Below are 12,007 nucleotides of genomic sequence, written 5' to 3'. Positions count from 1 at the left end.
ATCTTCATGAACATTATTCTTGTTGGGATTGAAGGTTTTTTTTCACTTGATATTTAATTTTGTGGCTGATGAAAAAAATTTGTCAGTAGTGGAGGGAGGGAGTGTTATTGTACTTAAACACTGGCTAAAAACTACAGCATTCAAACATTGGATTCTTAATTATAGTACACCACACTGAGTCAACATTGGTACCACATCCATTCTCCCCCAGAATCAGCAATTAATGACCTATGATGACACTCAAGTCAGGAGGGAGCAGAAATCCAGAGGTCATTAACCTCACAACGGTGTTTGAGTGATAGGCATTCAGTATCATGACACAAGCTGAGAACAGCCATCTAATAAAATAGCAGTTGGAACAACGCAAGCACAACACCCAGTAGTCCTCTCTGTCTCATTAACTGTGATCTGGACCCAGAAGCAACACACTGAATAATATGAACAAATTAACAGACTTCCCCAACTGATTGTTAATTAAAATGAAAATGCTAGTATGATTGACCATAGGAAAATGGAATTAAAGAGACTTCAAGAGGACAAATCAGTCTCAGATAAATAATCCTTGAGAGATGATAATGGAAGTCCCAGTGGCTGATTCTAATACAATTATTTATTTTAATTTCTCCTCATTTATTATTAGATTTTGTGATGACTTCATTGTTTAAAATGGTTGTTCCTGATGATATTCTAAAAATGTCATTAAGCCTAGTGAGTGTTGTGCCTGCATTTTTAACGCAAGCTATTTCCATTTCCATCTCCTACATCCTTTACATATTTCTAAGTCTCAAAATATATCGTAACTGCATTCCCTTGAGTTTTCAACTTGCTCAATTTTTCACTCCAAGAACTCTCAGACTTGGATTTGACTCCAGCATTTCTGAAATATTAAGCTTGTCCAACAAGATTGTTTTGCAAGATGTCAAAAAGAAGCCAACTTAAAAAAAAATCACCAGAAATTTGAAAGAGTAAACATTATTTATGTAACAAGGTTAGCACAAATTCAGAGGGTGCCTACGTGGGATTGATATGCTAAAAGTCTCTGTTCATGATCTTTAATGTATTAAAATATAAGTGCAACACAGATTTATTTATGGTGAGGGGACAGAAATGATGATAAGAATCAACTCATTTATAAAATATGATAGCACTTTGAGGGGCATGTGGGTGCCTCACTCAGTTAAGCATCCAACTCTTGATTTCAGCTCCAGGTAGTGATCTCATGGTTCATGGGGTCAAGCCCCACATCGGGTTCTATGCTGTCAGCATGGAGCCTGCTTGGGATTCTCTCTCTCCCTCTCTCTTTCTGCCCCTCCTCTGCTCATGTGCACACACTCTCTCTCTAAAAATTAATTAATTAATTTAAAAAGATAGCAATTTGAATAAAATGCTTAAGAGAACTTTAGTGCAATGTGGAAATTTCTAACACCACTACGTGAGTCCACAGAGAAATAATGCTGATATAAGAAAAACCTAAGGTAGGGATTATATTTAAAGTAATTCCTAATACTGCACAGGCCCTAGGTGGTAGCTGGCATGGCATTGTTTATGACAGGTATTCTCTCTTTAGTTGTGGAGGATGGAGTGGTCCAGGGTCGTAGGTGAGGGGGTAGAGACTGTGGTGGCTGCACAACAGAGGGACCCTCAGGGGATCAGAACAGGGGCCAGGTACTGGAACAGGCAGATATTCACTCCAAAGTATCCACCGAATATCAGCTGTGTCCTCAGACATTGAATGGAAAAGTCACTAGCAGTTCAGATCTACCAAGTCTGTTTTCACAAAAGGATACACATACATTGTCCAGTTTTACTACCGTTTATATATCATCAGTAAAGCTGACAGTGTGAATTTCTTTACATCCAATTCTATTTTACTACTGACTATGGCTTTCGTGTGCAAATTTGGTCCAAGCTATAGCAAAACCAGTGAAAGCAGCTATTGAATGCTCACCACCATTTCAGATGGTCACATTTGGCTGTCATGGCAGTGGAACTCCAACAGCTGGGAAACAAATGTTGCCCTAATTCCCAGAAAAGTTCCATTAATACAGATCTTCTGGAAGCAACTTTTCCCACTTCTGTAAAGGCTCATCTTCCTAGAGAACCATTGAGATGACCTCTCTTCTCATTCTGTGAGATCACGTGGAGAATCCTTTTCTCTGATCTTTAAATGTTACATTCAAATAAAATCTGTCATTGACTGTTTTGAACAATAAGAATTCTACAAGCTTCCACCCACAACATCGACTTCCATCTACTTTTCTACTACCCATAAAATATTTAGATGAATATTCAAATAACCATATCACAGTGTTATTACACAAGGCAACACTGATACTAACAATAATTTATTAAATGTCACCTAGCATCTCCAAGGACAAACATCCTTTGATTGTTGTTTTATATACAAGCATGACAAAAGACTTTCAACCTAGGATTCTGCACCTGTTAATTTTACACATACATGCATATAGAACTACATATATCCACATGCACTTTTGTTTAGAGATAATTCTCAGGACTGCCTACTAGAGTAAACATTCCTATCACGGTCACAGCTAAGATTCGGCTATTCTATTATTCCCATGAATAGATAGTTTTGTCTTCTGTCATAGTCATGAAATTCCTTTAGAGCTAAATATTGGCAGTAAATGCTTTTGACCTTGATGTAAAAGTGGAGCCAAACTCATAAAGTTATGGCAGTTTACTTTTTTCTTTCTGAATAGAAAGGATCTATGATTTAGTTTTATCTTGCTTATGTTTATTAACTTTCTGAGAGTTGAGTCCTCTGTTAGTAAAGTAATAACATTTTTCTTATACCTCACACTAGCATCATATATTATCAATAGTGAGTATTGAGTTTATATCATAATTTTTAATAAAAATATAGAAGATATTGTATGAATTCCTATGGCTCAATCATGATCTACTTTTTGTTACAAAAAGAAAAAAAATTGTACAAAAGAGAATCTACATGATAAATCTTTCCCAAAGCAGACTGACTGAACTTGGACATGTTACCAGAATCCCACAAAATAATTTGTTTTTCCTAATTCTTTCTTACCCCTCCTCAAAATAAAACTGATAAATGGGTAGATCCCACATTATACAGAGTGACATGACCTCTGATAACAATACCAACATTTCTGAACTAAAAAGAAATTCTTTGAAGCATTCCATGTTCAATATTACACCTACTTCTTAAGAGCTATTCTTTATTTAAAAAAAAAAGTTTTGTTATAATAAACTCTCATTTTTGTAACAGATTTTATAGTGCAATTAAATACATAATGTGCTATTATGAGTGTGCTGGAATCTATTTTCTTACATTAATAAACAAACTCAAAACTGGAACCCTGGGTCATTTCGTGAATGGTGGTGCCAGCTTTGCAAGGTCCTACCTCTCCCACTGGGAAATACCACAAGCTTTGAGAAGGTAACGGGACTCCTTGCTCAAACTCACACTTATCCAACTGGGCCACCCTCACCCCTACTATGCATATTTAAAATTGAGGTCTAAATAGCAAATGGTAAACCAAGTAACTTTGTGACTTAAAAGTTCAAGCATTCAATCAGAAAGAACTGGTTTTGAATCCCAGAGCTATACTTGAATTGTAGGTACACTGGGTACATTACTTAAATGTTCCTGGCCTCAGTTTTCTTACCTAAAGGGAGCGTGGTTAGGAGTTCTAAAGAAATACAGATAAATAATAATAGCCAGACATTTATCAGTAGGTTAGCATGGATGTTCTCACTGCTAGCGCAATCCACACCTTTGGGTAAATTAGGAAAAGATGTTCTTTCCTGGTGATACAGGCTGTTGAGCTAGAAAAAGTAGTGTTTTCCTCTAGGTGGCCTCAGCTCCAGGCGCAGAACTTGCATAGTGAGCTCCCTCTCAGCTTCTTGGGACACACCTCTGTGCATGACACAATCTGCACAAATCTTTTCAAACCCCTTGACCCTCCAACAATCCTGTGCTGTTGGTCACATCACGTAGATCTCATCCTATTTTAAAAATGAGGCAAGGGGGCATAGAAAAGTTAGATAATTTGCCGGATTCACACAGCTCATAAATCGGGGTTGTGAATCAGGCAGTCTAGCCCCGCAGTCCATGCCTTCACCCAGATGTCTATGCTGCCTCCATATATGTCTCAAATGTAGTATTTTTTCTAAAGTGAAATATTTAATGAATAAATAAAGGGACTGATGAATATACACATTATTCGGGTTTTCCTTGTTATAATTATTAGCGTTGATCTGTTATTGATTAGCACTGCTACTATATGCAAGGGTTTGTGCCTTGAGAGTTTGTTTTTCTGAGCAGCTTGTGAATTTTCTATTACTCTACAATTAGACATGGGATTAATATTGGGACATCTATCTCATATTTTCAAACCACATGCAGCCTTAGTTATTTTATCTAGTTCTTTCATTTTTCCAAATAAAGCAAAGCCCAAATGAATTTTTCCCAGTTACAAAAAGTGTAACTTCAGTCAAGTTGTCAGGCATGTTATATTACCAGTAATATGTTACCACAGTGAAAGAAACAATCCCGCGTGGAAGTTGTGTGCAGCCATTCACCTGTATGCCAAGTGCCTAGCACAGAAAGCTGTTATAAAATCTAGTGAGAACATCAGCTGGGTTTCCACCCTGGACCCCTTTATATAATACTACCTCTTTTTTAACATTAATGTAATAGATATTACCTTCCTCAGGAAGAAGAGTTATAAAAACAAAACTATAAAATAATGAAAAATAGCAGTTAAGGAGTAATGGCTACGATAGATGTGTAATTTATTAGATGACTAGTAATAAGATTAATGTGTTCCTTTCTTGCCCAAGAGATACTTAAAGTAATTGCATCTTTGAAAACTGCTCTGTCATCACTTTATGCTTTTGATGATGTCATGCAATAGTACCACAGGCTGAGATATGCTCAGCAGATTTTTTTGTATCTCCTTTGCTATCATAATAATCTATGGACTACTGGTCACCACCCAAGCACTTGCATAATTCTGTGGCATCTGCACAATAAAAGAAATATGTCTAAATCATCCAGTCTCCAATGTAAAATGCATGCCAATTTTAATGAGTTCAAATTAATACATATTACATTTTTCTGCAGAAATTTGGAGGTACCATGAAATACACTTAGTGCCATTTTGCTGCATCAACAAATTGGGGATCACTGCTATGTGTACTAAAAAGAAAAAGCAAGAATTAAAAAAAATTCATTACTTTAAAACACTTAAAATGTTTAAAAGTATCCACATGCTCTTTAGACATATCTTCCCATCTTAGAAACCTGAGTTTTGAACACTTCTTTTTCATATGTATCCATGTCACCATAAGTAAAATCCTCTTATCTTTGCCCTAAAGAAGATATCATTATCTACCAGTAAAGTCACAGAATTAAATGATTGTACTTCCTGCAAATATTCTCTACACATCTGTGTTCAGCAACAAATCAGTACAAATCTAAGATCCTAAAAGTAGTTCACAACTTTGACTCATAAATTCATTAAGTCTTGCATTAAATACTTTTTAATTCATGAAATTACTCTCGTGGTTATCTATTTTTATTACATATTTGTGCATCAGAATAAGCATGACCACTAACCTATAAAAACACTTAACTATTACTGCTTGATGCTATTAACCCTTATGGGACAGATTATGATGATGAAGTTTGAAATGTAATTTCTTATTAAAATATCTTAACTTCATTTATAAATAATGCTTTCTATTTTTAAAACAGTGATGTATTTAAAAGTATTGGAGAGTATCTTATTGAATATTTTAAAGTGCTAAAAAGAAGAAAATTTTTATAGAGGATTATTTTGCAAGTTCCTGTCTTTTTTCTGGTGTTTAATTAGTAGTATTTAATTACTAATAGCTGTACTGATATTTAGCAAATAGAATGTAAGTATTTTCCTAATAATGGCCCCTGAAAGCTTCTTGCATTGGGCAGACACTCGATTAGAATTTTGGTAAATAGCCCCCAGTGGCAGGAAAAAGTTGATGCATACCTCAAAACTTAACACTGATCAGGCAGACAGTAGACCTACAACTTTCAACATGTCATGTTTTAGACTGTCTGCACTCATGCTATTATGGCAAAAATATATTTTTAAAAATTTGTCTTCAAAGGATAAAGTCATAAGTTTATAATGATCGAATTTTAATGTGATTTTTAGGGCCAAAGGCAATTAAAATAGTCATAAGAAAAACATAACTAAATAATTGTTTTGATATCAAGTAAACATCATCATTTATGTTAAATCAAATAAATCATGTTCAGTTAATTAGAAATTTTCCAGATGTCACCTACAATATGCTTATAAACATTTAATAGGAAAACACAGCAAAAGGTTTGCAACAATTTATGCGATAATACAACACAAAATAAACTTCTCATCAATAATCTTTTAAGTTCTGTTTTTACTTTATATATTTCTTTTCCGCAAAGTTTATGGCATGTAAACAAGAATATGCCAAATGGATACTATTTAAGTCAATGGAGTGTTTCTATGTGTTTAAAAAACACCATATGCTAAAACCCTGGTCTGTGCTGTTCATTTATTTGTAAGAGTAATTCTCATAAACACAAAGTCAGCCAAATATGTAACTGACACACTCAGGTCTATATAATACACTTTTTCTTCAAAGCCAAATTAAGGGGGAAAGAATCTAATGTTATGGCTCCTGTGACATCCTTACCTGATACTGTAAAGTTTTCATTTTATAAAGACTCTGATTTTCCCCTCCGCCACCCCCCATATAAGCAGCATGTATGTCCAAATGAGAGTTCACAGTGTATTTAATTCCAGTGTCTCCAGAGGGCCAAAAGTTAGTGGAGAATGATTGATAACTAGACATTTAAGAATTATATTCTTAAGATGCAGAACATCACATATTGCTGAGGGGAAGATCAGCAACAATTAAGCTTAATATGTCAGTTTCTAAAGGTCTGGCTTCACTACTGATTAAGTACATGTCATTTGTCATCTATCTCTACCTCTAGTGACACCTGTTATACAGATGCACAGAATGTGAAAGGGAATTTGTGCTTTTTACATTAAAAAAAAAAAAACTTCCACACTTAAAACACATGCTCACCTACATTCAACAAATATTTACAGAAACACTTTTTTTTTTCTGGTTTCTCTTTCTCTCTTTTTTTTCAATATATGAAATTTATTGCCCAATTGGTTTCCATATAACACCCAGTGCTCATCCCAAAAGGTGCCCTCTTCAATACCCATCACCCACCCTCCCCTCCCTCCCACCCCCCCATCAACCCTCAGTTTGTTCTCAGTTTTTAAGAGACTCTTATGCTTTGGCTCTCTCCCACTCTAACCTCTTTTTTTTTTTTCCTTCCCCTCCCCCATGGGTTCCTGTTAAGTTTCTCAGGATCCACATAAGAGTGAAACCATATGGTATCTGTCTTTCTCTGTATGGCTTATTTCACTTAGCATCACACTCTCCAGTTCCATCCACGTTGCTACAAAGGGCCATATTTCATTCTTTCTCATTGCCACATAGTACTCCATTGTGTATATAAACCACAATTTCTTTATCCATTCATCAGTCAATGGACATTTAGGCTCTTTCCATAATTTGGCTATTGTTGAGAGTGCTGCTATAAACATTGGGGTACAAGTGCCCCTATGCATCAGTACTCCTGTATCCCTTGGGTAAATTCCTAGCAGTGCTATTGCTGGGTCACAGGGTAGGTCTATTTTTAATTTTCTGAGGAACCTCCACACTGCTTTCCAGAGCGGCTGCACCAATTTGCATTCCCACCAACAGTGCAAGAGGGTTCCCGTTTTACAGAAACACTTTAATCAGCATCTCAAGAAATTTCAATAAGGATGGTTATGCTCAAGTTTCCTGTAAGGCCCGACTCATTCATCCTAAGCTTTTGAGACTCTTCGTGTTTTCTTTAAGAGTCCTTGCCCAAAAGTAAGGAAGGGTGAATACGATATAAATTACTCAACAACAGAACAGAAGTCGAAGAAAAATTAAAATCAGAGCGAATGCTGGGAAGCTTGCCAATTCTGACCCATTTCCCTGACACTGACTCAATCCACCTAAATGGGCACCTACTGTGTGCATGGACCTGCGGTCATTACCATGTACACCTCTGCCCAACTCGAGCTGACTTCATTTTCTGAGAAGTCCTTAAGTTGGAATAAGGCGTGCAAAGGAAAGGAGTCTACAAGGATCGGTCAGTCCCCCGTTCTTCGTCAGCGCTCCCTGAGAACAAAGGCTGTGCGCCCGGGTGTCTGTGAGCGCCCCACAGCTAGCAGGTCTGGGCTGGGAAATCATCCGAGTGAACACAGTGCGGGGACTGAAGTCGAGCCAGACCAACAGGGGGTGACATTTCTGCAGTGGTTCTTACGGCTTTGGGTTTCCTCTGCCTGCTCCATGGTACCCCACCCCTTTTTGCAGGTGCCAAGCCCTGCCCGGTGGCCAACTCCCTTACAAAGAAGGTGGAAATTACTCCTGGAAAACGCTGTAGTGCTCATGATGAAGCAGAGCTCGCTTCGCAGCTACGGAACCAGGCACTTCCAAAAAATTGAAACTTTTCTCTGTGCTTGTTTTGTGGGGGAGGGGAAGAAAGCGGAATACGATCCTTTCCCCCCACCCCCACGTCCCCTGCTCATCTCGGCCCCATACCCTGTACAGGTTTCCAACCTCCAGGAGAACCTTCACCCCAGGACGGGCGGTCCCACACCACTCTCTTCCGCGCGCTCCGCGGTCCCCTCTCCCGGCTCATCCGCCCGACGGGCGGCCCCTGACTCACCGCTGACCACCCGGCGGCAGAAAACTCCGTGGCCGCAGAGCAGCGCGGCGCCCAGCAGCAGCGAGACCACGCGGCTCATCGCGGCGCGGCGACAGCAGCAGGTGTTGCGCGGAGCGAAGACGGCCTCTGCCCGCTGCGCAGCGGTAGCTCTAACCTCTGAGCCTCCCTGCCTCCCCTCCGGGCCCTACTCCCACAGCCGGAGCCCAGCTGGCCGGCCGCCTGCACTCATTGCCTTCGGGTGGGGCCTGCAGCCGGGCGCGCTCGTGCCGCGCGCGGGTGTGATGGGCTAGAGCGCACCACACGGCGGGTGCGCGTTGAAGGAGAGGAAGTAGAAGTTAGACGGTCCCGCGTCTGCCCCAGAGGTGAAGCGATAGCCCCGGGCTGGAACCCGGGCTGGACCCCACTCGCGCCCTGTGCTCCTGTCCCCGGCCTCTGGCTAGCGTAGGAATGAGCCCGTGTGCCTAGTCCCGGCTCTCAAGGCGGCAGCGGCAGCGGCAGCAGCGGCGGCGGCGGCGCTGTGCTGGCGGCGTGGTCTTATATACCCACATCCCTGGGTTCCAGCCCCTCTCGCTAGCAATGATTTTTAACTACTTCGTCTCTCCCGCTATGCGGAGCATCCCAGCCCCTCCCCTAAAAACTAGAGCCGCTTTGAAAAAGAGTGCAGTCAGCAGCCCCACCTCCTCCCCTCCGCTTCCCCGGGTGCCGTCTTCCCATTCGCTAACAGACCCGATACTCGTTTGTGTGAAATGTGACAGCTTTGCTATTAAACTCTGGCAAAAGTTGGATCCATTTGGTTTTCTCAAAGATTAATGTCCACGGGGATGCCAAGTTGTGGGGCCTTTCTCTTTTTGTGCTAAATTGCTTGATCATATGTATTGCTAGATTCAGGGCACTAGCCACTATTCAAGATGGATTGGCGAAGCGGGAGCCAAAACCTGCTCGGTGAATTATATAACGTGGCAGGTTTTTCCCCACCTAGGTTCTGCAAATAGATTACTTCCAAGCAGGTTGTTTAACTAAATTGCCACAGGAGCAAATTGAAGAGAAGAATATTTAAAGCACGGTTTTCCCAACTGATTTCCATCTCAGTATTTGCAGCTCCAGAGAAAACCATTAACGCAAATATTCTGAATACTTGGGAATTTCTTGGATGTAAATGTATGTATTTCTTTGCACTCATCTCTCCCTGACCTGTAGTTTCTATTAAAAGTAAAGCATTCTAAAACCCACAAAGACATTTTTTTTCCCTTACCTGACTTGGTCTTCATTGTTTCAGTCCCGCCAAGGATGCTAGATTGTAACCTGCAGTATTGGAAAGAAGTTCCCAAGAGTTTCATCTATATCGAGGGGCACCTGGGTGACTCAGTTGGTTAAGCACTGGACTCTTGATTTCTGCTCGGGTCATGATCTGGGCAGTTTGTGAGTTCATGCCCACCATTGGGGCTCGGCGCTGACAGTGTGGAGCTTGCTTGGGATTCTGTCTCCCTCTCTCTCTGCCCCTCCCCCATTTGCAGTCTCTCTCTGTCTCTGTCTCTCTTTCTCAATAATAACAAACTTTTTTTTAAAAAGGTGTTTCATCTTTATCTAGTCCCTGATAGGAACCCTGAGGATACTCTTATAATGAGCTTTGGTAGAATTGGTATTTTCTCATTAGGATGCTTTAAATGCACCAAGATTTGGGGCGCCTGGGTGGCTTGATCGGTTAAGCGTCCGATTCGGCTCAGGTCATGATCTCACGGTCCGTGGGTTCAAGCCCCGGGTCGGGCTCTGTGCTGACAGCTCAGAGCCTGGAGCCTGTTTCAGATTCTGTGTCTCTCTCTCTCTCTGCCCCTCCCCTGTTCATGCTCTGTCTCTCTCTGTCTCAAAAATAAATAAACATTAAAAAATTTTTAAAAAAATTAACGCACCAAGATTTGTGAAATAAAATCCTTTGGTTTTAATGGGTGGTGCATTTTCCGATAACACCTCCCTGTCTTTGGTTTTCATAAGCCACAAGTACATTCTGAACATTTATTGAATGGCTTTCTTGGGAAAAAGAAAGTAAATCTTGCTACAGTAAGAACAAGTCTTACAGAATAAAAATTTCAGCACTTATAAAGACCTTAAGGATTATTAAATCCACCCTACTCAAGAAAGTGTAATTTCACGATAATCATAATAATGTCTATCACTTTATTTTTCCTTGTATTACCATTAAATTACTAATTTGTCGCAGGGCCATGGGCAATTAATAAATCTTACAGAGAGTATGGATCTTGTTTCACTACTAGCTGGATGTCCAAAAGAAGCAGGAACTGCTGGGATTTTGAATGGAAATGGAAAATATAAATCCTCAAAGGCATGGAGATGTATATAGCTCAGCCCTGTAAATCCTGTCATAGTGTCACTGGGTGTGGCTGTGGTCAGAAAGCTGCTCCAGGGACTCAGACTCCAGTGTGGAGAAAGAAATGTAATAATGAGTGGAGTGGAAGTCTGAATGCAGTGTCATGGTTAACATAGAGGAATGAGGAATTAGGTATTTTCGTAGGCGTTCTCTAGCATTTGTCCAGGTTGAGCATGATAACCCTCAATGGCTGATTGATTACCTGAGTGCCCCACATGCCTACGGAATTAGGATTCTTGACAGGGGCTCGTTTCTCCTTCTGTGCCATCCTATTCCCAGATATTCACGTGGCCCAGGGTTGTCGTGGAAAGTTCTCTATTTGGGAAGGAATACCAGTGGATTTCCTACATATCCATACACCCCAATGTCCAAAATGGCTCAGATGCCAAAAAAGTCAGCCAGTCCATGAAGCTACTATTGGCAAGAGGGAGCTCTGTTGTTTTAGTACTCCAGAAAATCCAAATTACAGTAAAAACTGTATCCTCAATATGGTTGCACAGACTTCTAAAATATAGTTTGTTATCTTTAGGCTACGATTATATCGGTTCAGAGTGGCTGCACCCATTAACTAAGGGTACTCAGAAGTTATCCTAGGAGCTGTCTGACTTATCAAGACAACGAATCATTAAAAGTTCTTTTTAGATGTAACGCTTTTAAAGGGATTGGTTAATCATACCAGCTTTTTTCTTTGTTTCTCCATCACCAGAAAACATCTGGATGAATCATCATTAAAATAAATTCAGAGAGCACATTTTGGATAGTCATAAATACGGAATTTTAGTGGCACCTGATATTCTCTTCGGAGAGTATGGGAGGGG

At 40.1% G+C, this 12,007-nt stretch overlaps 1 protein-coding gene across 9 annotated transcripts in view; it reads right to left on the bottom strand.

The window, feature by feature from the left end:
* CHODL (chondrolectin) overlaps nucleotides 1-12,007 on the bottom strand; it is a 574,497-nt gene that overhangs the window by 20,484 nt on the left and 542,006 nt on the right. For 3 of the 9 annotated variants that reach the window (XM_047875552.1, XM_047875555.1, XM_047875553.1), the window contains exon 1: nucleotides 8,807-9,199. The exons of the other annotated variants lie outside the window; for them this stretch is intronic. In XM_047875552.1, the coding sequence (XP_047731508.1) occupies nucleotides 8,807-8,885 (79 nt within the window). In that variant the 5' untranslated portion in view covers nucleotides 8,886-9,199. Of the gene's footprint in view, nucleotides 1-8,806; nucleotides 9,200-12,007 lie in introns of those variants that run through there. 9 annotated transcript variants of the gene reach the window in all.

This window comes from Prionailurus viverrinus, chromosome C2, assembly GCF_022837055.1.
Source record: "Prionailurus viverrinus isolate Anna chromosome C2, UM_Priviv_1.0, whole genome shotgun sequence".
Lineage (NCBI taxonomy): Eukaryota > Metazoa > Chordata > Mammalia > Carnivora > Felidae > Prionailurus > Prionailurus viverrinus.
Note: the sequence above shows the minus strand (reverse complement) of the source record. Positions and strands in the feature narration are given on the sequence as shown.